Source organism: Schistocerca cancellata, chromosome 2 (genome assembly GCF_023864275.1).
Source record: "Schistocerca cancellata isolate TAMUIC-IGC-003103 chromosome 2, iqSchCanc2.1, whole genome shotgun sequence".
Classification (NCBI taxonomy): Eukaryota; Metazoa; Arthropoda; class Insecta; order Orthoptera; family Acrididae; genus Schistocerca; species Schistocerca cancellata.
The window spans coordinates 157,805,995-157,820,444 of record NC_064627.1 but is presented as its reverse complement, the minus strand read 5'-3'; the positions used below and the strand labels follow the sequence as shown (position 1 = coordinate 157,820,444).

The 14,450-nt window shown below is 37.0% G+C and overlaps 1 protein-coding gene across 3 annotated transcripts in view; it reads left to right on the top strand.

The window, feature by feature from the left end:
* LOC126144235 (synaptotagmin-15-like) overlaps nucleotides 1–14,450 on the top strand; it is a 248,328-nt gene that overhangs the window by 167,406 nt on the left and 66,472 nt on the right. For 2 of the 3 annotated variants that reach the window (XR_007529757.1, XM_049915479.1), the window contains exon 2: nucleotides 2,138–2,290. Coding sequence is in view for 2 of the 3 variants with exons in the window: in XM_049915479.1 (XP_049771436.1) it covers nucleotides 2,169–2,290 (122 nt within the window). In the remaining variant the exon portion in view is untranslated. The remainder of the gene's footprint in view (nucleotides 1–2,137; nucleotides 2,291–14,450) is intronic. The other variant, XM_049915480.1, reaches the window with a different exon arrangement.

The window sequence follows — 14,450 nt, the reverse complement described above, 5'->3', positions numbered from 1 at the left end:
AATTTTAAAAACCAATTTTCCTTCTTGTCCAGATATGAGTTTTACTGTGGCTGATTTTGTTTTATCAGGCCGTCCTCACAATCTTGGTTCCACCATCAGTGTTTCTTAGGTCTCCCTTTTGAAGCTGTTTCCTCAACAATCTTGATCATGCAGACCTTCATAACTTCCCATATTTGGGCATCTATGTCTCGGAGTTTTAAATAGAGTTCTGTGCTTGTTATGATGTTCGCTTAATCAGATCTAGCTTTCCTTTTTTTCTCAATGTTTAACTGATTTCACGGGATGAACTTCACCTTGATAAATATTATATAGCAGTCTGTTTCAATATGTGTCCCTTCTTAGCCTTCATATTACTACTTTTCTTCTGATTTTTCATGGATGTCATTAAATGCTGCGTGCGGTTCTAGGCGCTAAAGTCTGCAACCGCGAGACCGCTACGGTCGCAGGTTTGAATCCTGCCTCGGGCATGGATGTGTGTGATGTCCTTAGGTTAGTTAGGTTTAAGTAGTTCTAAGTTCTAGGGGACTTATGACCTCAGAAGTTGAGTCCCATAGTGCTCAGGGCCATTTGAACCAACCATTAAATGCTGTATTTGGAATTCTGTGTGGAGTTTATTTGGTGATTTCCGGGTTTTCTGTTTGCAAGGTAATCCCTTGAGAGCTGTACTTCTTGCAAATATTGTTAGGTTCTTCATGTTTTATCATCTTAGCTTGTCCTTATTATATTTACTGTTTGTACCTTTTCTGCGGAAATGATTTTTAATGCATTTCTGCCTACTTTTCTATGAGCCATCAGTTTCCTACAAGTCATTATAATTTCAGCTGTTAAAGCTTCACCTATCAATTTCAGATGTGCCCAATGAATATCTGATGTAAAATCAAACACCTTTCAGCTGTCTAATTTCCAATTTTATTGGGCTACCAGTTTCGGTGATGTATTTCATCATCTTCAGGCTCCTGCTTGATACAGTGATCACTTCAGACATCGTGTCTGATGATGTTTGAAGTGATTACTATATCAAGCAGGGGCCTGAAGATGGCATAATATATTGTTGAAACTGATAGCCCAATAAAATAACTGTTTGTAAATTAGATGGCTGAAAGGTGTTTGATATGATGTTCGGTATGAACGGCTGAGGTCCCACAGCCACCTCTGAAAAGATGGACATACAGAGACTCAATGAGCATCTATCTTGACCTATGGTTCTGTGTGACTTCTTTCTGTTTTATATACTTTATTTGCCCTTAAATTTTCTCAATATTAACAAAAATGCTGCATCTAAAATTTGGAGATAGAAAATGTTACTTCAGATGTGTGTCAGTCAGTCTTACACATATTTTTTCTCATCAAATAACTGGTAAGTTTGTGGTATTATTTTATAGCACTCATTGTTAAGTGAATACTTCATAATTGCTGAGTTCCTTGTCAAGAGTGAAATATTATTTATGACTTTGTTTTTATGTAGTACAGTAATCCTCAGCTAATGCGTACATCTAGTTCTGACATGCCTATTTACAGATATCTTTTAAAAACTTTTCATCTTGTTATGCACCATAAGTGTTAATTATCCAGAATGAAATTTTCACTCTGCAGCGGAGTGTGGGCGGATATGAAGTTTGGAAGATAGGAGACAAGGTGTTAGCAGAAGTAAAGCTGTGGGGCATGCTTGGGTAACTCATTTGGTGGAGCACTTATGCACAAAAGGCAAAGGTCCAAAGTTCGAGTCTCAGTCCAGAACACAATGTTAATTATCATCTATATAAATATAAATAATTTCTCTTTTTCTCCACTTTTGTTTATAAATGCCTCTAAACCAAATTTAAATGTTTATTTTCATCATTGTTGTTGTAACAAATAAAAATATGTTCAGGGATTTGCAATCAGAATGAGTTTTATTCTTACATAGAAAGTAAAAGGCAATATTTCACGATCACATATATCAAACCTGGTGTAACAAGGAATGTTTTGCACAAATTGATCAAGTTAGGATCCAAAAGAAGCCTGTAAGGTAATCAGATAGTCTACTTTTAACTTAGGTCAGGACTTTCTTCCTTTTTCTTCTTAACTCCAAGTTAAGTTTTCTGCAACCTTAAAGAGATTTCTGAAAACTTTTTTTCCATAATGTCTGTGTTCATAGGTTTCATACTGTCAACAGAGCAGACTCTGGTATGTGGCGATGTTGCTGCGCATGCTGCGACTGCTGTCAACCAAGTGTCCAGGATGAGACCACGCTATTAGGTTGCCAACGACCTCAAGATGGCCACCTGTACACTGTTCGCCGCATATCAAGGTATTTGTAATGCATTCAATTAATTGCTTTGCTAAATGCTCCTGATTGCTACAATTTCTTCAGTTACCGTAATGTAATATTATACTCTGTGGAAAATGAGATGAATAATGATCAGCTTGTTGAACAGAAAGGTGGCAGTGTAGAATCCACAGGCAAAATGTGTGGTGGAAACCACAGCCTACGGCAAACAGTTGCAAAACTGTATGGCAGAAAAGTGCAACCCTTTGACAGCTGAAGTGATGCTAGCATTCCAAGCAGTGAGCATGTAGTATCAGATGACTGGTATGATATAAACTGAGAACTTGCTATTTTTGAAGCTGTTACTTCCATATTTCCAACTCACTAAATGTGGTAATTATCGTTCCACTTTGAGTAGGAAAATGCAGTCAAAGTAATATCTTGTTAATATCGACATATAATAATAAAATCTCAGTGAATTGTAATACAGTGGAACCTTGCATAGCAAGCATAATTCATTCCAGAATCTTATTCATAGTGCAAAATGGTCGTTAAGCAAAATTATTTATCCCATATAAACTAATGTAAAATCAGTAATGCATTCCATGCAGAAAAAATATTAGAAGTTTCATCTTATTCATGCCACTTACTCAAAGAAAATTATTCATACAGTATTAAATACTTTATTATTCATGGCACAGAACTAATTCTTTTTCACTAGGAACCTATCTACAGTCATTTGTTTTTGCTGACGTTTTAACAGTTGGTGAAAATGGAATACAGCATTTTTGTATAATAAAATTGTAGTGCACGTAGTCACTGCTTTATTGGGGTGATGGTTTTCATGTATGATGCAACAGTTTCCCATACTTTCAGCTTTTCTCTTACTACGCCAGAAGGTTGCTGCTTTGTTATTACCGCCTTCTCCTCCTCCTCTCAAGAACTCCTCTCCACAACTTCCTGCTGTGAAACATACTGCAACTCCGTAAGATCTTCAGGGGTCATTTCTTCAGTATATCTTCCACCAGTTCATCAGTATCATTGTTATCCACTTCTAGTCCCACGATCTTGTTCATTACAGGCTCCACAGGTACTGACTCAAATGCCTTAGAGTCACATTTGGCAACACACTCCGGCCAAAGATTCTTCCAAGCAGAAGTGAGAGTTCTCTTGGTAACCCCTTTCCATGCCTTTTTGATCATCTCGACACATGTTTCGATGTTGAAGTGATATTTCCAAAACCCTGAGAGTGAGACTGGTAACTTCAGTCAACTCAAAGCAATGCTTGAAGAGTGCTTCTTAAAATTAAAAATAATCTACTGGTCCATAGGATGAAGTAATGGAATGGTGTTGGGGAGGCAGAAATTGGATCTTGATGAATTGAAGTTCTTCATGGAGGTGGTGTTGTAGGCCTAGAGAATGGGCAGGAACGTTGTTCATAGCAAGCAAGACATGTAGTGGCAGATTCATCCCAAGCAAATATTTTTTTATTGAAGGACCAAACACTCCGTTGGTCCAATCGCAAAAAGATCATGTGTCACCAAACCCTTGTTGTTGGACCTTCACATCACATTTAACCTGCTCTTCTGGGCTTTACACTTCTTGAAGGCTTGTGGAGTTCCTGAATGGTAAACAAGCAGTTTAATTTTCAATTTGCTGCTTGCATTGCCACAGAATAGCAGTGTGAGATGGTCTTTCATTGGCTTGTGACTGGGCAATGTATTTTTCTCTGCTGATGTAAAGGTATGCTTCAGCATCTTTTCTCAGAATAGACCTATCTCCTCACAATTAAAAATATGTGGCGGCAGATAACCCTCAGAATCTATGAGCATCTTGAAGTTGCTGTTAAAGTTCTCTGCTGCCTTTGTGTTGGAGCTGCCTACTTCACTGTGCCTCACGACACTCTGGATGCTGGTTCTTCTCTTAAACTTCTTGAACCACTCATGGCTTCCCTTCAACACTTCTTCCCTGCTGATGATTCTGGTATTTCTTAATGAGGTCATCAAAAATCATTATCACTTACCCACTAATGATGTTCTCATTAATAGTATCACCTTGCAATTGATTTTCATTTATCCATATAAGGAGCAACCTTTCGACATCATCCAGAATATGAAACTGTTGTTTAGATACTCTTGTCACTCTCTTTGAAGAGTCTATCTCTTTAATCTTGTCCTTATTCTTGAGGATAGTGCAACTAGTTGATGTGGACTGATCGTATGTGCGTGCTAAATCAGCAATGCTCACACCATGTTTGCATTTTTCAATGATTTTACGTTTCATTTCTAAGAAAATTTTCTTCCACATGTGGTCCTCTTCTTGTAGCTTTGTCTTTGGAGATATGCCTATGAAGGTTATTAAAATTTGCACACTAAAAAGCACTGTGTGAACACAAGTTAAGAAAAATGTGTGATCAGAAATTGCACTTAGATGGTAGCAGAAAGAGCACTAAACCCAGACTGCAGTATGTACTAAAGATGTTGTTCATATGTGCTGCTGACAGTGAAAGATGTTCATATTGTTGAACATTTTCCATGCTGCACGTCTATGCTGGTGACACCACACTGAATCATTGTCACTCATTATGTGAAACATCGCTTACTAAGCAAGTCATTTTTTTATGATTTGTTTTGCTCATTATGCGAATTGCGCATTGCGGGAGGTGCTCGTTAAGCAAGGTTTCAGTGTATATATGATTCAAAGTAGGAGGGACATAATCGTATCACTGAAAATACTTTGAGATGAGAAATGAATTGTTACGTGATGTGTTTAAGTTCAAAGGAACTGATTTCAATTATATCCACATACTTGGCATATAGTTTCTGAGGCTTGTGCAAATTGTAGTTCATTTCAGTTTTTTTGTGGATTTCAGACACGTTTTAATACATTCAAAACTAGGCACAGTTTTTACATTCCTGGAGATTAGGTGCTACATATAAATGTTGTTTTGGCATTGTCCGTACTTCTGTGTCTTGTGTGTACCTATCATGTTTATCTTTCCCACTTCCCAGTTCCTATACAAAGCTGTATACTTATCTTCAAAGTCCTCTTCCACAACAATGACATTTGGTCCTCAATCACGTCCACCAGTGTCGCTTTCTACTTATTTGTGTGTCTACCTGAAATTATAGCTAACACAAGTCCCATTACATTTAGCACAAAAGTTATTCCTCTTCACTTCAGGCTATCATTGTTGTATCATCAGGTAATTGTATTTTTTGCCCTTAATAATAATAACAGTCCTTTGCAAATACCAAATCCAACTGAAGCTCCTACAATTTATAGTGCCACTCTAAACTCCTAAATAAACCAAATGTGCATTTTGAATGTGCTTCTGCATTCCATATACACAATACACAAATGTTTCACAGTATGTTTATACATGCCAGCCACTTGTCGGTACTGCAGTGATGAAGTTTCAGAGAAACAGTGAGAGTTTCATGACACATCATTGATGTGCCTCCATAGCTGAGTGGTTAGCATGGCCGACTGCCGTGTGGGGGACCGAGGCTGGGAGAGTGTGTTGCTAATATGTAACAAACTTCTAGCTCAATGAGTTCTCATTCTATTTGGCATTGCAAAAGTGGATGACATATGAAACGCCATATTCCAGTGTTTGTTCAGGGCTGCACAAATCTCGAAACTGGGTCTCAGCATCTCCAAAAGATTACTGTTTCCAATATAGTGTAATTATAATTCAGGTAACATCTTCAGATTTGTCATAACAGTTAATCAGTCATTTGGTAGGCACAGTTTCAGCCTGCTGGTTCCACTAAACAAAGCATCTTACTGACTACACTCTTTATGGCAGTCAGTGCTCATACTGATATTCTGAGTAACTGATGAAGTGTGACTTACTCATCTCATTACAAAAAACTGTAAAATCATTTGAACTGAGTAGGTTGTAGTTGAAATAACTTACAGAAATGCAGCTGGGTACCATCCTCAACAATCGCCAATATTTCGACAGGTGAACAGTCCATCATTTTGAAGGCATGATTTGTGCCTCAAAAATAACAGGGTGTTCAACTGTTGAAATATTGACGTGGATGAAGTTAGCTGACAATGTTCCTGTTAGTTACGTGAAAATTTAACAAACAGGAGGAGGGGGCGGGGGCAGCTCAAGTGCCACATGCTTATGGCTGGACTGGCAAAATGACACCTGTACATCCAGTGCTCATCCAAAAATTTCATGTGTGGTCTTTTACCATACTTGGATAATATAGAATCCAGTCTGCTGATGGCCCATATTCTCTGCACATTGCAAGTATCACCAAATATCAGAGCATTTTTTTAGTATAATGTAAATGCACAGATAAAAAATCTACTTACCAAGTGATGGCAGGGGAACACACACACAAAAGGATTTAATGTTTACAAGGTTTGGAGCCATTGGCTTCTTCTTCTGGTAGAAGAGTTGAAGGGCAAGGAAGAGGGATGAAGGAAAAGAGCTTGAGAGGTTTAGTGGAAGGGGTACAGTTTAGAAAAGTCACCCAGAACCCCAAGTCAGGGGAGACCTACTGTCTTCTGCCAGAAGCTACTGGCTCCTAAAGCTTGTGAACATTAAATCCTTTTTTGCGTGTTCCTCTGCTGCTGCTTGTTGAGTAGATTTTTTATCTGTTCATTTACATTATATTATCAATAACTGGTTATTTTCATTGTTATACTAGAGCGTTTTTTTTTTTTTTCCTAATTTCAAAAGCCTTCCATTTAATGTATTCTTACATCACTTCATGGAGGCTGAAGTGTTTAATATATTTCAGTACATTTTGATGCATACACCACCAGTATATATGACCAGTATACTCAAGGGTCAGTCCATGTGATATCAACAAATGATGGGTTATTAAGACCTCAGATTTTGATAATTTTTATACACTTGTAATAATAGCTGTTTGCATGAAAAATCCTCAATTAAATGTTTTTTGGGCCTGTCATTCTTGAGTTATTAATTTTAAAACTTCCAAAATTCTGTGATTTTTGTTACATTTTTTACCTTAAAAATCACCGTGTCCCAAAACCAAATGTCTTACAGACCTAAAATTTGTACCATTTTATTCAGTTTCTTATGAGCTTTAAAAGTAGGTGCTAATTGAAAATGTTCATAAAGCTGCTGCATTTTCCCAGATGAGATTACTTTTTAATTTTGAAAAGATCAAAATCACAATATTTTTTGGTTTTGAAAAAACAAGTATGTTACTTGTACACTATTTGTTAGTACTTGTGCCAAATTTCATGATGGTTTTCCAGTGGGAACATATTAAAATAAATTTTATTTTATGGGGAAGCACAACACCTTGTTCATAATCTAACAATGATGTAGCTAGAATGAGATTTTCACTCTGCAGCAGAGTGTGCACTGATATGAAACTTCTTGGCAGATTAAAACTGTGTGCCAGACCGAGACTCGAACTCGAGTCCTTAGCCTTTTGCGGCCAAGTGCTCTACCAACTGAGCTACCCAAGCACGACTCATGCCCCGTCCTCAAAGCTTTACTTCTACCAGTACCTCGTCTACTACTTTCCAAACTTATGTTTTTAATGATGTAGCTGTCATTATTTCATAATATGTTATTTGAGTGTCTTGCAAAGAGAAATTTTTTACTCATCTTCAGCAAGAAAGATGTTATTGTGATCCACTAACAATCTTGTAGAGTCTAAATTATATGTTGTGATTTTCTTTTAAATGATTTAACCTGGTTCTCCCAAGCAACACTGACATAATTGCTGTAACAACACATTCTTTTGCAATATAATCTGAGGCTTTTTGCAGCACTTCATCTGACAGTCTATACGTTCTTCCAGTGGCAGTTGAGAGATATAATTTACAAAGTGTGAAGTTTTTTTATTACAGTCAATTTATCTGGTCTTCTTGGTTTTGAAAAGGAAAGAGATGGTCCACAATCATGCATAAATAAAAGATTTACTTCTACTCTCTCATCCCTCGGTAGCATTGAAGCCTTCCGACATTTGTTATCATACACTATGTGATCAAAACTATCTGGACACCTGGCTGAAAATGACTTACAAGTTCGTGGTGACCTCCAATGGTAATGCTGGAATTCAATATGGCACTGACCCACCCTTAGCCTTGATGACAGCTTCCACTCTCGCAGGCATACGTTCAGTCAGGTGCTGGAGGCTTCCTTGGGGAATGGCAGCCCATTCTCCACAGAGTGCTGCAATGAGGAGAGGTATCAATGTTGATCGGTGAGGCCTGGCATGAAGTTGGCGTCCAAAACATCCCAAAGCTGTCCTATACGATTCAGGTCAGGACTCTGTGCAAGCCAGTCCATTACAGGGATGTTATTGTCGTGTAACCACTCCGCCACAGGCTGTGCGTTATGAACAGGTGCTCAATCACGTTGAAAGATGCAATCGCAATCCCTGAATTGCTCTTCAACAGTGGGAAGCAAAAAGGTGCTTAAAACATCAGTGTAGGCCTGTGCTGTGACAGCACCATGCAAAACAACAAGGGGTGCAAGCCCCCTCCATGAAAAACACAACCACACCATAATACCACCAGCCCCAAATTTTACTATTGGCACTACACAAGCAGGCAGCTGATGTTTACTGGGCATTCGCCATACCCACACACTGCCATCTGATCGCCACATTATGTACCGTGATTTGTCACTCCACACGTTTCTCGATTGTTCAATCATACATGTTTATGCCCCTTACACCAATCAAGGCATCGTTTGGCATTTACCGGCATAATGTGTGGCTTATGAGCAGTCACTCAACCATGAAATCCAAGTTTTCTCATCTCCTGCCTAACTGTCTTAGTGCTTGCTGTGGATACTGATGCAGTTTGGAATTCCTGCTTGATGGTCTGGATACGTGTCTGCTTATTGCACATTACGAACCTCTTCAACTGTCTGGCGGTCTCTGCCAGTCAACAGACAAGGTCGGCTTTTGTGCTGTATGTGTCCCTTCACGTTTCCACTTCAGTATCACATTGGAAACAGTGGACCTAGGGATGTTTAGGAGTGTGGAAATCTTGTGTACAGACGTATGACCACAGTGGCACCCAATCACCTGACCATGTTCGAAGTCTGTGAGTTCTGTGGAGTGCCCAATTCTGCTCTATTACGATGTCTAATTGGCAGTAGGTGGCAGCACAATGCACCTAATATTAAAAATTTATGTTTTTTGGGATGTCCAGATATTTTTGATCACACAGTATATGTACAAGCAACAAATATTGTAATTTCTCCAAAGGATGCAACATCTGGACCCTCTTGAATTTTTTATGAATGTTAAATTTCTTAAAAATCAGAAACAATTCTTGCTTTACCTTTGACTTTGCTTATAGAGATAAGTGCATAATACTTCTGTGACCCTGTGACTGCAATGGCTTTTTTATGCTTCAAGCTAATCATTTGTCACTTACAAGTGACTGATGGCATATATGCTTTACCCCACTTAAACAGTTGGAATGAAGTTAATATTTGATCATGTTGTGCTTCCACTACTGATTAATATGAGTATCAAGAAAACCACTTCGACTATTATTCTATGTGCATTTATTAAACCACTAGTTTCACGCTATATGAACACCACTAGGGGACAAAGAGACAAAAATGTGCCAGTGTCATGATTTAAAATGCTAAATTTCCCAGTATAAAAATGAAATGCACATGTCGTAATATGACAAGTACAATATTCCACTTTGTTGGCTGTGCTTGGTATGTGTCATATTCCAACACTTGCCTTTCAACAGTTTATTGGGTGACTAAGCATTTAAATCATGACACTGGAGTTTTCTGCTACTTTATCCCCTGAGCTCATGTACTTAAGGAGTTATACATACCTGACCCTCTTTCTCTCACCAGTGCTTTGCTAATTTTATCTCAAAATCTCATCTCTACCAAAGGGAATTACTGTCAATAGAAGTGAATATGTACACACACACACACACACACACACACACATTCAGTAAATATGTACTACAATGACTGTGAATTATAACATATATAAAATGGAAAATGCATGCTATCTCTTACATAATTTATGTCAATTCGCCCATTTAAGATCAAAGAAACGTAACTCCGAAAACAGTGTTTTGAGATAATTCGATTTAAAGGTTTTGTCCAAAAAGCTGAGTACGTTCTAATAGTTTTTCACTAGTCTTTGTTTTGTAAATAAAGAGTATACTTCATTGACTGTTGTTTTCTACTAGGTGTTACATATTTTAGTCACTGGGTGGACACTAATGAAATATTTTATGAAATTATGCACGTAGTTATGTTTGTCCAGTACTTAACTTAATGGCTGCAAATGAACATCAAACAAATAATATGCAGCTTTAAGCAATATATCATATTAAAGATTACTGCAGTTTTGTTAATAATGTCTTAATAAATACAGATTGCACGGAATAAGCTATGGGAATGTCTGTCAGTGCCATTCAATGAATACTACAAGCAAGAGAATAAAAGTCATTATTATTTTCAGTCATTATTATATAACACTGAACTTAAAAAAAATAATTTACTGGTAACAGAAATAATATTCTTGTTTTTTAATCTTCATATAACGTAGGAAAAATCACTTTAACAGAACACAATGCTCCCTCAGACCTGTTTTTCTGTTTGTTGATTATTGTTTCAAAAATAATACACAGACATTTAAACAACCCAAAATTAGTGGTTTACATGAAATAACTAAGGTGATGAACTAGCAACAATAATAAAGGAGAAAAAAGAAAATAAACATGAAGTATATTCCTGTTATTCTTCCACGTTTTCTAAATCATTAGCAGCATTGAGTCCTTGATATAATGTATGATACCTATGAGGTATAATACCCTTATTACATAAATCTATAAGATATTTTTCTTTTCTTTACTTATGCAGACAGGATTGTCACATGCTGGGCACAGAGTATTGTCTTCACATCCTGAATTCGAAGAAATTCTTAGGCCAGGTCTTTGCTTGATGTGCAAAACTTGAAAGTCAGGCTGATCTTTCCTACATTGCGTCCTAACAATCTTAAGCCATTTTACAGTTTCTCCATTCTCAGCAGTTTCCCTATTCCAGATTATTTGCTTATGAAGCTGGTTGAAATCTAAAATTTGAGTGTTATCCATTTCTTTCACTCTGTACGTGTTGAAGGTCATTCTTACTTTGTGAGTATCTCCATATGTGGACTGTCTTTCGTTCCTCATAGCATTGTCCCTGATATAACTCATACACTATCTTAATACCCATATCGGCAGGTAAATAATCTGCTGTACATTCTTTCGTCTTGTAATAAGAAAGAAGGGTAGGAAAACTCTTAATGTGTTTCCTTCTAGCCTCTTTACTTTTTTCTGGTCTCTTTGTACCTGGCTCATAAAGTCCTGTTCATTCTTTCTTAATTACATGATGTGCATCTCTTTTTTAATAGTATTTCTTACAAAAGTTTTGGAAATGTCAAATGTCTTGAGAAAAAACTGCATACACACTTGAATCTTATCAAATTCCTTTATTAGATAGAATTTCTTGGTCCTCTTCCTTCATGAGTTATCTGATTTTGTCCTCACACTTTGTTTCTCTTCTTCTTCCACTGGCTTATTTAGGTTTGTACTCAACTGATCCAAGATCGCAGTAGGCTCTATGGATATTTTGTCTGTCTTGCTCAGTAAACTTACTGCTGCACTGTCATTGACACTTAGAGCAACCTTTTGGCTTCATATTTTGCAGTAACTTTGGAATTCTTCGTAGAAATATATGCCTTACCATGCTATCAATTAATTTTCTTTGATTTGTTTTCCATTATTCTTTCACCGCTATCATTTTTGGATTTCTTGTTTTGTTACTATTCTCAATACCAGCATTGTCATCTGCAATTTCCTCATCCTGATTGTGCTAATTGTGATGATTTACTTGTGCAGCAGTTTTTGTGACATTCTTTACAAGGGACGTTCCATGTCCAGCACCACTCTCTGCAACAATAACATGACAGGTATTCAGAGGAAGGGAAAAGAAAATTAACTTGAACTGCTCTAGTGTCTAATAATTGCTTGGCTACTCACCAGAATCTGTAATGTTGTCTGGTTCATAGGAAGAAGGATCATCATCTGTATCTGAATGAATGAATGTCCTGAGCATTTCCACATCTCGTTCTTCCTCAGCTATGAATATGAACAACAACAATAATAATAGTTATAATAATAATGACAACAACAAAAAAATGGCTCTGAGCACTATGCGACTTAACTTCTGATGTCATCAGTCGCCTAGAACTTAGAATAATTAAACCTAACTAACCTAAGGACATCACACACATCCATGCCCGAGGCAGGATTTGAACCTGCGACCATAGCGGTCACGCGGTTCCAGACTGAAGCGCCTTTAACCGCACGGCCACACCGGCCAGCAATGACAACAACAGTAACAGCAATAATTAGAAATATAATAATAATAATAATAATGACAACAGCAGTAATAGCAATAATAATAAGTATTATTATAGGACTTACTACCGAAATATATACACTAAGAAACAGGTTATATTACTTATAAGATTCCATTAAATTCTGTTCCTTCTCCAGGCACATTTTCACCATCCTTCTTCCTCTGGACTCCATAGTGCTCCTACTTGCTTGTAAACTCATTCACAACTAAAACAATATTTATCTTCCTTGCCAGGAAGTCGCATTTCATTGTTGTCAGAGTGACGACAACAATGTATCTAAAGAGAAGTAGTGGAAAAAGCAATTTCTAACAGTCCTGTTAGGATCAGAGAAACATAAGAGCTGTTCTGTTTCACAAATTAATGTTGCATAATGTGGTCTAAAAATGGATCAGCTCTTCTGTCTGTCTGATTTTGCTATTTTTCATAAAAAATAGATACGCTGACAAGTAAAACGGAAACCACAGAAGATAGTTATGCTTGTTTGATCATAACATAGATCTCGATTCAATGTACCTTATCGTACTAACAACTCAAAAGTGAAAAATGTAGTTACATTTGTCTGATCTTAAGGAGCGAATTGTTATACGGCCTAGTTTAGTACAATTTTTAAATGGTAAAGCAAGTATACTTAATTACTACACAACATTTTCATTTTTAACAGTAACATAATTTAACACGGTGTCTACAGTTCATGGAAGTAATGAAAAAGTAATGAAAATGAGCAGGTGGTCATGAAAGTAATGAAAATGTAATAAAGTTTAGTGGGTTGTCATGAATTTTGTTTTGTGTACCAATCAGGTGCAATTCTAGAAAGAATAACAAGGTAACAAGTTAGTACTAACTCCCCCTCCCAAAATGTTGTATCCAGCTGTCCATTTAATAAGCTGTGTAAGTAAAGCCTCTGCTACTGCAGTTTGCATCCTTGAGGATCAGTTGTGGATAGAAAAATTTGGAGGTGTGGCTTTGTTGAACTATATGTGGTGTATACACATAGTAAAAATGACATATAAATTGTAGCTCTGCCCATGACAATGATGCCATCTCAAGTGTTGCTGGAAGAGTGTCAGCTGCAACAGTTTCTTTAATTTTGTTCCCTCCCAATTCTGTTTAATGCTCTTTAATCCACATCTATTTTGAAAAGATATTTCCTTAAAGACTTTAGTAATTAATATAAAACTACTGTAATTTTAGTCTTATTTTAAAGGCATTAAGGATGAAGAGAGTAAAATAGTTTTTTCACAAGCCAAAATGTTTCCCACACTGTATTAGTACTGCTTGCAAAATGTAACTTGGCATCTGTAAAGTTGGTGTAGCAGGGAGAACGTACAGTGTTCGCTGCAGGAAGAGGTGGAGTGCAAGGGTAGGGGTGGTGGGGGGGGAGGGGGAGGGACACTTTGCCTCCAATTACTGTAAATATGCAGTACAGACAACACAAACCTATGCTTTGAGTTTCCACAAAAGCAGCAATGTATGTGATGGATGTAATCATTCGGTAATCAAAAAGTCAGGATAAGGTCATGAATTTGATTCTTATTTCTGTTATTTTCCTCTTAGAATACATTCATGTCGTTTGGTGCGTATATTAACAAATAGTGTACAACTAACATACATTTTTTTTTCAGAACATAAAAAAATTCTGATTTTTAAATTTTTAAAATATAAAAAAGTTTTGGTTTGGGAAAATTTAGCATTTTAATGAATTCGGTCAGACAGTGCATATTTTCAAAGCCTACAATAAACTGAATGAAATGGTATAAATTTTAGGTCTGAACATGAGCTATAGCCATTTTAAGGTTTTG